At 36.2% G+C, this 17,668-nt stretch overlaps 3 protein-coding genes across 4 annotated transcripts in view; 1 reads left to right on the top strand and 2 right to left on the bottom strand.

Annotated features, from left to right (window-relative positions):
- Positions 1-278: 278 nt before the first annotated feature.
- Positions 279-4,261, bottom strand: LOC106111209 (putative protein arginine N-methyltransferase 9). Its single transcript, XM_013293225.1, has one exon. The coding sequence runs from the start codon at positions 3,989-3,991 to the stop codon at positions 1,814-1,816; it is 2,178 nt and encodes a 725-aa protein (XP_013148679.1). The 5' UTR covers positions 3,992-4,261; the 3' UTR covers positions 279-1,813.
- Positions 4,262-5,776: 1,515 nt separating this feature from the next.
- LOC106111154 (zinc finger protein 729-like) lies at positions 5,777-13,344 on the top strand. Of its 2 annotated transcripts, none has more exons than XM_013293154.1 (6): positions 5,777-5,885; positions 6,013-6,176; positions 6,565-6,697; positions 6,879-7,995; positions 8,210-9,035; positions 9,214-13,344. In XM_013293154.1, exons 2-6 carry the CDS (start codon positions 6,057-6,059, stop codon positions 11,851-11,853), a joined length of 4,836 nt encoding a protein of 1,611 aa, XP_013148608.1. In that variant the 5' UTR covers positions 5,777-5,885; positions 6,013-6,056; the 3' UTR covers positions 11,854-13,344. The 2 variants fall into 2 exon arrangements, with proteins under 2 accessions (XP_013148608.1, XP_013148607.1); XM_013293153.1 differs by having other exon boundaries at positions 5,787-5,920.
- Positions 13,345-13,534: 190 nt separating this feature from the next.
- LOC106111024 (wiskott-Aldrich syndrome protein-like) overlaps positions 13,535-17,668 on the bottom strand; it is a 14,866-nt gene continuing 10,732 nt past the window's right edge. The window contains exon 8 of the mRNA XM_013292990.1: positions 13,535-13,727. Coding sequence (XP_013148444.1) covers positions 13,535-13,727 — 193 coding nt within the window. The remainder of the gene's footprint in view (positions 13,728-17,668) is intronic.

Below are 17,668 nucleotides of genomic sequence, written 5' to 3'. Positions count from 1 at the left end.
AAATTTAGTATAGATGTAGATGATAGTTTGGAAGAACACAGAGGCACATTAAAAAAATCACTTGTCTTTTTTTTAATTCCACGCGGACGGAGTCGCTGGCGAAAGCTAGTATAACATAATCCAAGTAACGGTAAAAGGGAGCTTAATGTAAAAAAATTGAGAAACCTTCATATCTCGTTCATGAAGATATTCTAAAGAATGTTAATATGAAAAAATATAAAATTAAAAATGTATGGGTTAGGAAAAGAATTAAAGCCATTTCATTTTGAAATCCATTTTATTTGAATAACGTCACAACATCGATTTATTTTCCTTTTAATCTTACATTTAGATGTTTCAAAATATTTTTTACCCGACTGACCGAAACATTTTTGCGCGTATGAAGTAATAAATATACGTAATAAATGTACGTAAAAAATTAAATAAAGTCCATTGTGACTAGACGACCGAACCGAGTTGTCATTCATTACGTCTTCTCTGGATTATCATGTATGTAAAAACATTAGTACAAAACATATACTAGACATGGTAATTGAAATTCTAAACAAGATCTAAAAACCGATTTCGAAACTCTTCTTTTACATTGCTAAAAGCCTGTCCCACCACTGCTGTTAGATAACTAAAAAATGACGTCACTGTCAAATAAGGGAACAAAATCCGATATCTCTACCACATTTTACATGTTGTCAAACAATTTACAATTTAATGGAACAGACCCTAATTCTTTTTTCAATAGTAGCATTTATATTCTTAACGAATCAAGTGTTATACTCAGTCAATCGGGTTCTTTGCTTTTTTTTTTATTTTAGGTTATAATACATAAATTTTGATGGAATGTTTTACAAGCACATATAGCAACATTATATATTAGCTAAGGATGCAGACAATTATTTACTTTTAGTATAGATACAGTGGTATACCACAAATATTCAGTAACATGATTATTTTAATATTTTAAATGTTAAAATAAAACAAACTTACCTCATCTGGTTAAGAAACAAAAGAGCTATTTACATGTAAGATAAAGCGCATGTCCCACCACTGGCTGATAGCGGCTCAGATAGCTTAAAAATAATGTCACTGTCAGATAAGGGAACAAACCCTGATGTTTTCACCTCATATTTTACATGCTGGATTATTCTTAAACACTGACCTTTACGTTCCACTGAACAGACTATGCTACGTTGTATTTTGCGCTTATCTGGTTTTTGCCATTTCTGCCCCGTTAATATTGTTATAAACTTAATTAAGACAAAATTAACTAACAGTTACCTCAATTAGCGCTTGCTATCCATTGGATATCTATAAAGGTCATTGTTCTATATATATTTTCAAAATGTAATATGCGCAAAGTTAAAAAACACATCGCCAGCAAATTTGTCATCAGATCAAAAAAATACAATAAACGCGACAAAATCCCTGAAGAAAGTTATTTCACATTATGCTATTTAATAAATTAACACTTAACTACTCGTACATTAAAGATATTTGAATTAACTAAAATCACATAATTAGCTCAAAAAGAAAAAAAAATGGATTTAATGTACATGGTTCCAATATTTACTCAGTAATGTACTTAAATTATGACTAGTAAAGGTCGTAAAATATGATTTTCACTTACACAATAGTATACTATCCTATGGAAAATAAAGGTAAAATACGAAGTATCATATGGGTTAAGATTTTGCAATGAGATCTGTCAAGTAGAACAAATGAGGTAATTTTCACATATCTATTTAGTATGATAAAATGTTAAATCTTATGACTTGTGGTAAGTAGTACAAGAAAAGCATTTAACTTGTAAGCATTAATTTTAGATATCAACAACTAGCTTAAAACTACCGCTACCATCTACGCTATTTAATATAGTCGCAATATCTCCCTTATTCATTAGAAGTTCAGGGACTGAAAGAAATGCCATGCTGTCTATAAAGCCATCAGGTCTGTTTGTGGATACTTCATCCACCTCCTCCATCAACTCAATTTTATACCAGCAAAGAATGGCATTTGTATAACCATCTTTAATTACTGATAAATTAATAACTTGTGTTTGTAAATCTGAGGAGCAATCACCAACACATGTTGGCTCAGTTAAGGGAGTGTGTTCCAAACATGAAATATCAATACAGAAGTTCTGCGATACTTGATAAACATTCATGTATCCTGCCACTTTGTAATTCAATGTGTTTTCATCATAAACTCTGTTATTAACATCTAGCCAGGGGCAATTAACCAATTGGGCCATAATGCTAATGCTGGATGGCATATAAATACCTCTTGGTGCCAAATGGTTTGTCTTCAGAATATGAGCTATGTCTTTCATTCTTAGATCAATGTCCCCACATATCTCGAAAGGATGGCAAAAAATAGCATGGAATAATATATTACCAACTTTATCGAGTTTCCACTTTTCGCCCACTAGTATTTTAACTTTTGATAGGTCTAAATTATAGGCATGTACAATCCTAATAATGAATTGTTCATCATTGAAAGTTCTGGCAGTGCAGGTCAGGGATTTGGCACCTCTCTTCAACATTTGAAGGCCAAACAGAGGGAATGGACATAAATCCATAACAGCAACCTCTGACATCTCAAGCATTTGACCAAGGTGGACACTAGCCATGCCGACGCATCCAAGTATCATCTTTACATATTCTGAATCATTTAAAAATCTCAATGCTTCAGGAGAAATTCTGTCAATCTGAATGTTGCAATCCTGGGCCATAGTCAGTTTGCCATTGTTCATCAAAAAATGTGTAGTGAAGCTGTCATCCTTTTTAACTTCTTTTGGTATCATGTCAAAGAAAACAGCCTGCTGCCAAGCATTGCAACGTTCTTCAGAGCGGGGATCTGTTGTTATAGTAATATTGTCTGTCAAATACAAGTTAAACCAACCAATCATACAATTTATTTCACCGTCTTGGATGGCAGTTAAGTCTACATTAAATGGTTCTGTTTGATACAATTTATCTTGAATGTCATCATAATTTTTAAAATCGATTTTGAGGACAGACTGCCCCTCGGTTATATATTTTAAATCTTTATAAGAATGTACATCCTCACAGTCATATGTTTCATTGTCAGTCATCACATGTATATTCATTGGAGGTATGTTCAATGTAGTTTTAATATCTTCTCTCAATTGATATTTTAAATTTAATGAGTTGCAATTAACACCAGCCACAAAGAACTCGGCTCTACTGGGAATGACTTTTGCACCTACAGCCATCAAGTTATCCCAAGCATGCAATAATGTTTGCAACACATGTTCTCCAAACAAGCCGGCATCAAACAACTCAGTGACTAGGACAGAGCATTTGAAACCAAGCTCTTTGGAATTCATAGCTGTGGACATCTTGTTTATAATGGGTACACTACTAATGTCATAGTCAGTTAATAAATTCTCTGCTATTTTTGTCATAACACTGGAGCCATCACATGCAGCAATGTCTAGGGGCTGGCACTCACAAGCATACAGGGTCAGTAAGCCAGTCCCAGTGCCGACATCCAACACTTGGTCCACATCTGATTTAATTGTCTCATGAATAGCGGCATGGAACAATGAGTTTCGTTTTTTGTCATTTAGCATTCGAAAATGCCATCTTTCAACAAGTAAATTTTTTACAGAATTCAAATTCTTTTCGGCATTCACAAAAGCAGAGTTTCCCTTGAGTGCTTTCTGGAAATGAGACCAAGCCTCTTCGTAATAACCGAACTTATACAAATATTTGCCAATCTCATTCAACAGGTATACATTTCTAGGAAAAATCTTAATAGCGCGACTGAAGTTAGTAAAAATATCTTCAATCTTCCCAGACGCACCCAACGTTTCATTGTATCGCATCATAACGATCTGGAATTCTGGTTCATACGTGTTTTTAATTCTGGGACTCTTTTCAAATAACGAAATATATAAATCAAAGGATTTACTAAATTGACCAACTGCCAAAAGTTGTCGTGCGTGAATCACTATATCTTCTATGCCTTCCATTTTCGAAAAAAATAGTAAAGCCTGCAAAATCTTTCCTGCGTACTGACTTTTACGGCGCACACTTTCAGTCAGCGCATTTCAAGAATCAATGATATAAATGGCTATATCTCATCGCGTTCAATATTTCAATACCAACAAATACAAATAGAATATAAATATGTCATATCATAAGATGCTTTTCACTCGAGTGACTCGAATTATTTTTATATTACTCGGACTCGAGTGAAATTTTTGACAACTCGAGTTGCGAGTGAATCGAGTTGACTCGAATTACGAGTACGTAGTACGCAGCAATTTCAGTTAAATTTGTTATCTTTTTAAAAATGCACTATTTCTGTTCTTTTGTTGAGTTTATTTAAGCTTCATTTAAGTTAATTTAAAAGCATGTTTGTGAGAACATAATACATGTATAAAATATAACAAGGGCTATGTATTACTTCACATCAAATTTTAAGCAGGGTCAAACATATGTTATTAGCGAAAATAAATTTAGTTATGAATAATTTTATCCACTTTTGATTCTCATTATCGAAGGTGGATGCTTCAATCTGACAAAAAGGCGAACACCGATATCGTGTAGTGTACTAAAAGTACTAAATGTCCAATTAACAGAAGCCGTTCGGTAACGTTACTTTTAGTACAGTGCCGAGTAACATTACTTTTTAGTACATCGTACGTGTACTACCCAAGACTATTGCCTTCGCTCTTCCCTCATCTCACTCATCTGTATTGCACCCATTGAAGAATAAGTATTACGTATAACTGGAATGCATTCAATGTGTATATATTGCGGTTAAAATATATAAAAAAATCCTAACACTAAGGGCGTAAGGGTCGGGGCGTTTGAAAGGGCGTTTGAAATTCGGACACCGGAACTGACCTGGGTTTGTACCCACATGAATTTCCGACTCTGACGTTAGGTTAGTTTTAGACAAAAATTGGTGAAGAATTACGGTGATCACGCATGACTATCCAATCCTAGTTCAAGAACAAATAAACACTTATGCATTTATTTATTCTATTTAAATAACATTGTTTTAATTACCGATTTTAGATGTAAGGAATAAGCTAGGTTTCTTCTTATTTCGAAGTTTGGCGAACATTAGGGCGACTTTTGTTCTTGACATCGCGGCTCTGAAAAGTGAACGTGTGCTCTGTCCATACCACTGGCGTAGGTTTTTTAGCCAGGACGTTCTTCTTCGATCTACACTTCGCTTTCCATGAATCTTGCCTTTTATAATTTTTTTATTTAGCAATATCTGATTTAGAATGATGAGTTTTGTATTGTTTTTGGTAACTCATCAATGATAACACTAATACATTAAAATCCATTTGAAGAAGTAATTTGCTGATGTCTGACAACAAAAACAAGATTTTTTCATTAATGTTCTAAAATCATATTTCAACATGGTTAGCATTGTCAGAGAGGGATAAAAGGTACAGTTAATAAGATCTCGCATCTCGCCCGGCTTCAGTTTTACGACAAGAGCTGAACTCAATCCTGTTCTAGTAGTACATCCATGAGTGTTACGGACCACCGTATAGGGAAATTTTTTGTTTTAAGTTTTTGTTGGCAACATTGATTTGCTGGTATTTATTAAACAAAGTAGAAGTAGACATTGCAATAAAAACCTACAATATTTTCGCGGTCATCGTTTAAAACTTTAAAAGGTCTATTAATTATGTTATTTATTCATTGTAATTATTTTCTAAAAAATGTTTTATTCCTCCATCAATGAATCAATAATGGAATGGTATTGGTACTGGTACTGGTATATCCTGTTTTAGTAACTTTGCTAAGGTATACCAGCAATACCAGTTGCAGTTGCTGTACCAATAAAGCAAACCAAACTAAACCAATAACAACCAATAATGGAGTTTGCCGGCAAGCCAGGTACATTTATCTTGTTTTAATTTACCACGTGAAAGGTAAATATGCATTTGGATGGTTTAGATAGTAATAATGTTGATAATGATTCATTCTTATGGATGTAAAACAACACATTACTTCGCCTTCGCAGATGCGATTTTGTAGTGTCATGAAGATTGGTGTAAAGAAATCAATATGGCCCTCAAGCTCGGAAAATGTAGGCTCTGCCTCAAACTTGGCGACTTTTATTCCATCTTCACTATGGATAACAACCTACAGCTCGCGGAGATGGTTATGGAATGCGCTCGAGTAAAGGTAAAATCCTTGCGATATACATTGTCTTATTTGAGTAACAATAGTGTTTTTCAAATGCCATTTTAGATTTGTAAATACGTTTTCACTCACTACAACTACGTTAATCTGTATTATAATTGCCTTTTGTCCATGTTACACAGTTCTGGTTTTGTAAAATTAACGAAAAATGGCTAATATGTCTGATGCAAGTTTAATCTGATGTAACTGCAGAAGCTAAAACAATATCAACCTTATGATTCTATATGAAATTAAATAAAAAGTATGTTCTGAGTTAAGACACGAGTTTCAGCTTAATTCTTCAATTTCATGATTAAGGTGGATTTATGAATGACAATTACTGGAGATGTGTTATTGGATAATTTATAGTCTTTATGTACTTTATTTTAAGATATATGAAAGTGATGGTCTACCAGACAAGATATGCTCAGAGTGTATACAGAAGCTTAGCAGTGCACATATATTCAAGCAGCAATGTGAAAGATCGGATCAGGAGTTGCGACGGAATTTTGTCCCTCCACCCGGTAAATACAACTGTTTTTATCTTTACTATGTACATTTACTTGCTTTATATTTGTTTGCTCCATTTTGAATGTAAAAAATTGCTATAGGGAGAGTTTGTATTGTCATTTTAGAAGATTAGGCAGTCTCATATATTAATTTAATATTCCTATGTTATATCTTTATAATTTGTATTCATACCAGGGTTCAGTGCCATACCCTCGCCCACAAACAGGCAGAGCAGTGACTCCGCTTTCTCCAACAACACAGATGTGTCCATTAAGACCCAGGTCACAACATCACCGACAGACACAAAAGTATCTCCTGCCACTCGGAGCAGAAAGCGGAGTGCGGAAAGTGTGGATAATACGTCATCCAGTGGTCAATCATATGACTATCGACCTACTTCTACTAAACGAGTAGCAGAACTTCGGGCTGCAGAGAAAAGGCAAAAAAAATCTTTAAATTCAACTTACACAGACTCTGATTATGAAGACAACAGTGGGTCCCAATTCTCGGCGGAAACTGACTCAGATGAACCATCGAAGAATGAATTCAAATGCAAAGTATGTGGCAAAGAATTTGCTTCACAAAAAAGTGTGTCTGCACATTCCAAAGTGCATTTAAGGAAAAGTTACAAAAATGTTACAGTTAATACACCTCCGCCTGTTGAGAAGAAAGAAATTGAGAATGCAAACGATATTGAGGATAAGATGGAGTGTGAGAAGTGTAACAGGAAATTTAAGTTGAAAATAATGTTGAAACGCCACCAAGAGACATGTGGTAAAGTAATAAATTCACCAATTAAAGAGTTGCAGGTGTCACTGGAGCCTATTGACTCTGTTTCCTTACAAAATAAGATCAATTGCGATATGTGTTCAACCAAATTTAAAACAATAGAGAACCTGGAGAAACACATGAGGGTTGTCCATGCGGCTGTTCTTAAACGCGATAAATATGAGCAAATAGTCGAAAACGGTGCTCCTGCTGTCCCTTGCTATTTCTGTGCGCAACCATTCGACGACTATAATGTTTATTGCAAACACTTTGATACATGTTTAGAAAAGCGAGATGTTATTATTTTCACTTGTCCCGTCTGTCGCAAAGTTTTATCTAAAACAAGCACTTATTTGCTTCATATAAAAAATATGCATTTGTCTGTTAGTGGGAATTTAGACAAGAGTGTGGACAAATCTGTTGAAGGGTCATTTGAATGTCGCATATGTAGCAAGAAGATGGTGACACAAGATCAGCTCATAAGTCATTTAGCTGGGCATATGTCCAACATGGGCGAAGAGGAAATGGCTGAAGTCAATACACGGTATGTTTGAATTGAAAATATGTTGTGGGAAGTGCTGATAGTGTCAAACGAATCCTTTATGTTCGAAACGGAAATTCAAAAACAAGTCATGTTTAATCAATCGCCAAAAAAATCATGTATTGGCATTGTTAAAAGTTTAACTTATAATAAATTTTTTATTGGATACAGGCTAAATATTTGTGTTTTTATAATCTATTCTATTTTCCAATTTCAGTGAAAGTCCTACAGACAATGCATCAGATTTAACAAACTACTCAAATCCTAATGTACCTTCTGGGCCTTTGAAGTGTAGCATGTGTGATAAACGATTCACATACAAGAAAGCCCTGGTTACACACGAGCAGAAGCACTTGGACGGAGAAATAGAGATTAAACAAGAGCCACAGGAGATGGACAGCAGTTTGCTGAGTGAATCCAACCAGCAGTCAGAGTCAGAATCTAGCCAGGAAGAGGATGACGACAATACGTGCGATATTTGTGAGAAGCATTTTTCTTACAAACGTCTCTTGATTCAGCACAAAAAGACCAAACACAATATGAGCTCGGGCACGAGGCGAGCCAAAATTAGTCTCAAAGACTGCAGCGTGAAGTGTCTCATATGTGACATAGAAATGAAAGTGAGTGCAATAAACGAGCACAACCAAAAGCACACAACTGTTAACATAAAGCCTCGTAATCTGTACACGTGTGCGGAATGCAATGAGAAGTTCAAGAGTTGCAGCTCGCTGGCCACGCACATCAAGCTCGTGCACCGATTGAAGCAGCCACAGGCGCCCAAGCTGCAGCGCGCGGAGTTGGCGGATTTTTGTGAGGTCGTCGTGACCAAGACGGAACCTCTGACCTCGGGTCAGGGCCGCGACGACCTCGTGACGGTTCCGTCGGTGCACGATTCCGCGCCACTAGTCAACCTGACTGGCTTCACCTGCCCCACCTGCGGCAAGCAGATGCCCACCTTGGTGTCGCTCAAGAGGCACATAAACTGGCATTCTAATGTCGGCAACAACATTGAAAAGATCTTGGAGTGCTTTGTCTGCAAAGAGGTAAGCATATATAGCATCCATTATTGGTCTTTAATCAGTTTTAAAGTTTTCTTCCTTTGACCCAGGTAGCCTTTAGTAAAATTTGAAAACGAGTAACCAAAATTCACATATCAACGTCTGACGTCCACCAACGTCATATCAACCTTTCAATATCTATTTGTTTCAATATCTCTTGCAGACATTCCGCTTCCAGTGTCACTATCGGGTGCACATGCGGCAACATTACAACGACACCACCTTGGATCCCGCGCTGCTCACCTGCACCATCTGCAACCGCCGGAGCAAACACCTCCGCGCCGCGCAGGCGCACATGAACTTCCACAAGCAGACGCGCTTCAAGAACAAGGATTATCAGTGCTCCATCTGCAAGAGAGTCTTCCAGTTCCGGAAGGTGTACTTGTCGCACATGGCGATACACTACAAGCGCGGTGACAGCGCCAACAACACCGTGGTCGGCATCGAGCCCGCCACCGCGCGCGCCGCCGTCGCCGGGCACACCTGCCACCACTGCGGCAAGATCTGCGACTCCGAGGTCTCGCTCAAGCACCACATCATATGGCACAAGTCCAAGACCTCACTCTTCGGCGCCCGGCACGAGTGCAACATCTGCGGTATTATGTTTACCAACAAGAGGACGCTGGAGTTGCACGTCCGATCACATTACGAGGACGACAACGGCCCCTACAAATGTCCGATATGTGGCAAAGGTTTCACTGACGAAGTCTATCACAGAAAACACGTGAAGGGACATAACTTTGACAACCAATCGCACCAGGCGAGGATAGCGAAGCTCAGGAAGGACAAAGTTAAGTGTCCCATTTGTAGCCGATTTTATCCCGACCTCGTTAAACTCATCCGGCATCTGCGGCGGACGCATCCCGAGAGCAAAATGATAAAGAACGATCCGGACGCGCCTCAGCAGAGCTACTTCTCGTGTAAACTGTGCGCCAAAGTGTTCCTCGACGAGCGCAGACTGCAACACCACGAGGAAGCCCACCTGAGGAAGCCGGAACTCTTCAAGTGCAAATTCTGTGGCAAGAAGACCATGTCGCTGAAGAATCACCGGGTACACATTAAAGGTCACTTGACACAAAAATATTTAGATGAGCCTCTCAAATGCATGCATTGCGAGGAAACCTTTACCCGAGGATACGACCTACACTACCACCTGCGCGACGCGCACGACATCACTGAGACGTGGATAGCGGAGCGCACTGAGCAGACGCTGAACGGGCCTCTCAAAGAGTTCCAGTGCTCCATCTGCCTTAAGATACTCGCAAGCAAAGGCAACTTCGAGCGGCACATTGACTACCACAACTCGCTGAGGTGCAACTACTGCTTCGACTACTTCAGCTCGCTGCGGTTCCTAGAGGGCCACCTCGCTTTTAGCTGCGAGAAGAAGAAGCTGGTCGGCGACACGGAGGTGCATCCGCGGAAAGTGAAGTGCCATATCTGTTACAAAGCTTTTCACCTTCAAGTGAAACTGGACTGTCATCTGAGAACTCAGCACAATGTTAAAGTTTGTAAAGAGGTGTCTGAAGGTAAAAAGGACATCGTTTGCGATTATTGCTTTAAAGTGTTCGAGAACGAGTACGCTCTGAGTACTCATAAGGTCTACCATCGCACGGTCGGCTTCTACGGCTGCCTGTACTGCAACCGAAAGTTCAATACGCTGACGGTGTTTAAGAAACATAAAAACCATCATTTTTCGCAGCTGAACGTTGACAACCCGACCAAGTGCGAACACTGCGATGAGACTTTTGTCGCATTTAGAGAGTTCATATACCACATGAGGGACGTCCACGGGGACGACAAGGATTGGGCCGTGATGCCCAAGGAGTCGATAGAGGAGAAGTGCCATATTTGCAACAAAACATTTTTCAATCTCCACAAACATTTGACGTATCACGAAGAGAATAGATGTAAAAAATGCTCAGAGTATTTCTATTCTCAGATCGATTACGATAATCACCTGTGCGCGATAGAGAGCGACGAAGAGGTCGACGACATGAACGAAAGTGATTCTAGACCGAAATACGAGGAGTGCTCGTTCTGTTTCAAGCCCACGACGAAGAAGAACTCGCAGCGGCTGCACGATCACATCCACAAGGTGTCGGGGTCCATCTCGTGCCGCTTCTGTCCGCTCAAGTTTAAAACTATCGACGCGTTCAACATCCACGCGTTCTCCCATCGCAGCAGAAAGTACAACAAGAAGCCGATCAAATGTCGAGAGTGCGGGGAGAAGTTCGTGCGCTACGGGCCCTTCATACGCCACATGAGGGCTGTGCACAAATGCAAGCAGAAGTTGCACTACCGTGCCATGGTACGCCCCGAGTCCTGTGTCGTCTGCGGCGACCTCTTCCCCAACCTGCACAACCACTACCGCGCGCATCTTCAGAACCAGTGCCAGCTGTGCCGCAAGTACTTCACCTCGCACAAGGTGTTCTCACTGCACCAATGCGACAAAGAGGATTCTAATCCTTCGAAAGTGTTCACCTGTGACGAGAACCTCGTAGCCCTTATTAATTCGTACACGCCTCAAGACGAGAAAGACGATGAGAAATTTTATGGGCATAGCGACGATGATGACGAGATGGTCGTGGAACCGAATGTACCTGGAACTGATTATATTACACAGGATGAGGAGAGTCAAAATTCCACAGATCTGAATATTCACGAAATGGTTCATGCGCCCATTATATCAGATGTTCTGTCGCTTTACCAGCAGAAGGAAGACACGGCGGATAATGTTGTCAACTTGGTGGACGACAACAGCGACAGTGAAGATGTTGTAAACGTCATAACTATAGATGACTGAAATATAACTGATTAGTTACATTCAATGTGGAACTGAAAGGTTCTGTGTCTTTTAAGGGTAAGTGTAATTGACCAAAGCTATCGGAAAAAACTGAAGTTTTCTCCACTATAAGTGACAAATGTTTTCGAAACTTTGTTGAAGTGTGCAGTGAAATGTTATATAAATGTATATGTTTACTGTGTAGGTACGCGTGTTAAATATGTTTAAGCCATAAATAAAGATCTTTTAAATTATTTGGATAGTTCAGTTGTAGTTTAAAGTTATCATTTATATATATTTCAGTGGTTATTTTCTGTTTTAAAATCATGTAAGCGCATCTTTTTCGTTTCTTTTTTCAAATCAAAGTCAAGGCAACTGTACTAAAGTACACCTATTTTCGAAAATACTCATCATATGGTATATTTTATATTTTTATCAATGTTTATTTCGTTATTCGTTAAAATTGATATTGCTCTTAATATAAGTTAGATTTTTTAAATTATGTACATATAATTTTAAATGCTACATTAGGCTTTTTTCATTGTGCTTTTGTTATCTTAGAAGGTTTATTTTTGTAAATTTATAATTTACCAGCTATTGGGCTGCCATATTTGTAATATAAATTAGATTGTTAGCCTTTTATGAGGTAAATACCTCCTTAAAATTTATTAAGTGGTAAAAATTATTGATGTTGTATTTGAAAGAGAATACGCAGAAAAAACTCCAATTTTGATAAATTGCACATATAAAAAATAAAACTGAAATTTCTTTTGTAGCATTAAATCATTAAAAAACACTAAACAATAGTTATAAATTTTAACCCATCGAATAATAGGATATTTTGAGTTGATTGAATAAAAAATTACACTGCTCTCAGTCTTATGCAGATTACATAGAGATCACTGCTAAGGGAGGTCTAACTATATATAGATTAAAAAATAATTTAAAAAACACTAGCTGAACAGAATTAACAAGAGTGGTCATTTGACTTTAACTAAATTGTATTTTGTATTGTAAAAAAGTATGCAAATTTTATTTTAAGATAGTATCTCATTTAAATGGGAGATACAGATTGACTGAGGAAATATCCTCGAACCTATTCTATAATTAAGTATTTTGTGTAGAAAAATCTGTTTTTCTCATAGATTTAGTTTAGACATAAATCTAATTAAATGTTATTAAATTGTCTATAAATGTGGTATTTGCTTTATTTTGTTATTCATTCCAAAATTTTGTTTTTCACAACTCTATCAGGAGTAAAATTGCCAAAGTAATAAAATCGTAAAGTCATATTGAATTTAAATAACTTGTGTTTTTTTCATGTTACCTCTGTGATTTCTACAATAAGTTGTAATACATGTTTTTTTTAATTTACTCCCGACCTGTAATTGCAAAATTCTGTAAAACTATCGATTTTTTTTAACTCGATTATTTTGGTATTAATGTTCTGAACAATATACTTTTAATCAACTTTTGTGATCATGCTTATCATTAAGTTCAAATCAGTACTGAAAAAAAAAATGTAAAATAATTCTTTAGTTATTAAATAAATATGAATTATAAAAGACATTTTTTGATTTCTAACACTATAAATACTTTTAACTAGTTGGTCCTGAATTAAAAAAGAAACGTATGAAATTGTTGTCTTTGAATGAAATAGACAAGAAACCGCGTTTTTAGGTTAAAATGCCTTAAAAATATATCAGCTAATTCTTGGCCATAACGCTTCTTTTAGTTCATTTGTGATGTCATACGTAATAATAATAATAATAAGTCTATTAGACATATCGTTTCCGGTTGTTCTCGCCTTGCGGACAGTGCATACTTGCATAGACATAACCAAGTGGCCAAGATTATCCATCAGCAACTTGCCCTTAAATATGCTCTTGTGGAATCTGAGGTACCATATTACCAATATCAGCCTACACCAGTTCTGGAAAATAGCCGTATCACGATCTACTGGGACCGATCTATTATTACGGACAGGACTATTGCTGCCAATAGACCTGATATAGTAATAATAGATCGGTCTGAGAGTTGTGTAATGTTAGTCGATGTCACTATCCCACATGACGAGAATCTCGTGAAAGCCGAAAATGAAAAGCTATTAAAATATTTGGATTTGGCTCACGAGATTACCGCCATGTGGCGTATGAAATCGACTACCATTATTCCGATAGTCGTTTCGGCACACGGGCTGATAGCGAAGAGCTTCGACCAACACCTCAAGAAGCTCTCGCTAGACAGTTGGATTAAGGGCCGGATTCAAAAGGCGGTTATTTTAGAAACCGCACGACTAGTGAGGAGGTTCCTGTCTCTGCAGCCCTGACCACTGGTTGCTTGAGTCATCGGATTCCGCAGCCGGTGGACTTACTATTTTTTTATATAATATGTTTTATTTTGTTATTTTTTTAAGAAAATCATGTGAAATGTATTATATATAAAAATAAGAGAATAAAGATATGAAGTAATAATAATAATAAGTCTTTATTCAGATAATTAATGTCACATTACATAATTGAGTTGAATATTGATACATTATAATATTAATTTTACATATTAATTTTATTTAACTCTTATTTCATTTGTTATTTATTATCTGTGTGTCCAAGTTGGACATAGGTCATACGTAATACAAGTTTTTTTAAATTTGGACTTGCTTTTCGTGTCGATCATACGGCGTTGTTGCATCTATTTAGTCGAAGGCTTTTCCAAAAGGTGTAGTACAATAATACAAAATGTAATTAATGATCGTTTATTTAATCAACATAGTGTAGAGGTGGTTATACTCGGTTAGTCTCGTAAGCCAGCACAACCTCGCACACAAAACATTAAATACAAAACATAAACTTTACTCGAACATTATAAAAATAGCTATGCGTCCTTTTACAATGTACAAAGATACGCTACGTTACATATAGACCTGCTCAGGCGAGCGGTAGAGGGCACCACATCACAGACGCAGCTTTGTTTTTGAACACCAACAATGGCGACCTCTGTTGATACGTGTTCAGATTTTGGAGGTATTCAGAAGTTTTAGAACACAATAGAAAACATTCACTCAGTCCTATTTTTAAACAAATGATTTGATAATAACTTCTATTTTTGTATACGATTTTACACGTAAGAAAGTATTTAGGGTTAACCAAACAAACTGAATTCATAGTAGATTTACAATTTTACCATATAGATCAAGCGGTATACAATGAATGAATAAAAAAATGAACATGAGATAAAAACATTTGGCACTTATTAAAAATCAAGTAAAGTACAACTAATTGTTTTGTTCTAATTTGTTCACATAATCATAATTACCTCCAAAATATAAACATACATATAATTTAGATGATGGTTTGTTACAACTCATAGCCTAGTTATGAAATGTTTGAAGTTACGAAGTTAGAGTCGTCCCGTATCAGCTACATCGGAAAAACGGTTAAATACTAACTAAAATTTATTTCTTTACCATGACACTAAATTAACAATACGGCGTTATGGTAGGGCGCAGTTAAGCGACTGCCCAGGGCGCCGTAGATAAAATTCCCAGGGCGCCGTAGAAAAAACGCCCAGGACACTAGTAGAAATAAACCCAATACTAATTAATTACATGTCCGTATTCCCGAGGTTGCTTGCTCATTTGACAAGAATACTTTTATCATTATATAATTAAAAATGTTCTTCTAAAACAAATATCTTCCATGAATGTATCTATTTATCTATGGGCGGCTGGATAGGAACTAATGTTGAAATAAATAGGATGAAAAAGCAGGTTTCTGAACTACTGACTTAGACATAGTTAGAACTTTTACCGTCTGCAATAAAATAACTAAATAGTACTAAATTTAACGTGTGAAATGTTTTATATTTCTTTTTATGTATAAAACATTAAAAATATTAAATACAAGACAGCTTGCATCGTGATGCCAATACGCGAACGACTCCAACGACGAGGTAAAATACAACAAAAATAGCAAAGTCGCTCAACCGTTGTTTACAACATCTGTGATAGTAAAAACTTAAAAATAATTATTGCTTAGCGTATTACTTGAAAAATTATTATAATAGTACTGTCGGGAAGAATTATTAGTATATGGGGAATCGTGCGTTATAACATTCTATAGTACAAAGTATTTGAACATGAACTACTTATTATTAAACTGTTAATATATTCAAATATCTCAGCGGCTCGGTACATCGTACGAGTCCCTGTGTATTAGAGGTGTAGCAGAGCACAACGCAGTGACACCGAGCCGCCAAAACTATTGAAACGGCCTATACAAATTATACAATCACGTTCTTCAGTCGTCCACCTTCCGAAAAACTATGTACACATTTACATGGGAACTACAAAGATTTACATCAAAAAAACGTTATATAAATAAAAATTTCTTATAAACTACCGAATACATAAAAATATACATTTGTTTAAGACACATTTTACAGTATTTAATTTTGGAAATGTTTTAAAGTCCATCGAATTACACTAGTAAAGGAAAGAATTTAAAAAAAAATATAACCGCGCCAGACAATGTTTGAAAGGATTTATTAAATTATTCTATAAAATGTTTAGACCCAATCAATACTAAAAATTTGTCTAAGTTTTGCCCGGATTACATTTCTCCAGGCCAGCGATCGCTACAATGTATATAGTGTGGGTTTTATATTATTCCAGTTGTATTTCAACGCTGATTGCTGGACTGGAATAATGTAAATCGGGCATTATGCAAAATATTTTTTTACAACAAAGAGTATATAAATGCATGAAGTTAAAAGAAGAATAGAATACATAAAAAATTGAGAATAAGAGCAAAATACAATAAAATATGAAATGAATTTCAATTTTATAAGACTGTCAAAATTTGTTATTTGCGTCCAATCAACGATCCTTCTTTTACAAAACTAAATGGAAATAATGTATAACGACAATAAAAGATGTTTTTTCTAAAATTAAAAAAAAAGATACGCGATTTCATTCTTGAATTTTTGTATGATGAACTTTGACATTAAAAATATGAAATGAAATATTTACTACTGATACCACTATTATAAAGAAAAAAAATCCATTGAATAATTACTATCTATTCTACTATTTTAAGAATAAATGACTTTGCACCTTTTCAATAACAATAATACTAAATAAAAATACTTAAAAAAATTGTGGTGTAACGGAACGCAAGAGGCCATAGAGTGTGTAATGTTTCAGACTTGTCAGAGCTCTTTATACAAAAATCTAAGCTTTTTACTACTGTGGAGGTAGTAAATATATTTTTACATTGAGCGACCCAGTGCCCTACATAAGACACTTGCTCGTAGCTTATTATAATTATTATGCCTATATATCACGCAAGTATTATCGAATACAATCGATTGTGATGTCTGAATGGTCCATTCATATATATGAATAAAACATCGTTTGATCTGAACAATACTGGACCATGGAAGAATTGTTTCAATATAATAAGAGTAAGACTCTAGTTTAATGACGTCACAGATTGTATAGCGTACATCGTAAATCGTTTCATTAAAACGATATTAACATATTGATACTTCGCTTCTCTGTAACACGCATGCAAATGAAACGAAATAAAGAAAATCCCTTTTATGATAGGAAATAATTACGATTACACAATAATTATTATAAATAAATTAACATATTTATCAATTTCAGCTGTTCGCAGTTGTGTCGATATGATGCGACGAAAATGATTTGTAAATCTTTCGCCGACAATGCCGGCGAATTATCGCAGTGTCGGCATAAGAATCATGTCGTTTAACGCCGTCAAGCTGTCGGCATTGAGAGCCTTATGACGCAGTATTGTCGGGGTAGTGACGTCAC

Source organism: Papilio polytes, unplaced genomic scaffold, assembly GCF_000836215.1.
Source record: "Papilio polytes unplaced genomic scaffold, Ppol_1.0 DF824180.1, whole genome shotgun sequence".
Lineage (NCBI taxonomy): Eukaryota > Metazoa > Arthropoda > Insecta > Lepidoptera > Papilionidae > Papilio > Papilio polytes.
The sequence above is the reverse complement of the archived record's forward strand: the minus strand, read 5'-3'. Positions and strand labels throughout refer to the sequence as shown.

Bases quoted from the DNA above. Each gene is read 5' to 3' on its own strand.
- LOC106111209 (XM_013293225.1), bottom strand. From the start codon at position 3,991: ATGGAAGGCATAGAAGATATAGTGATTCACGCACGACAACTTTTGGCA.
- LOC106111154 (XM_013293154.1), top strand. From the start codon at position 6,057: ATGGCCCTCAAGCTCGGAAAATGTAGGCTCTGCCTCAAACTTGGCGAC. The intron at 6,698-6,878 runs GTAAATACAACT...TATTCATACCAG, and splicing joins GAATTTTGTCCCTCCACCCG to GGTTCAGTGCCATACCCTCG. The intron at 9,036-9,213 runs GTAAGCATATAT...TATCTCTTGCAG, and splicing joins AGTGCTTTGTCTGCAAAGAG to ACATTCCGCTTCCAGTGTCA.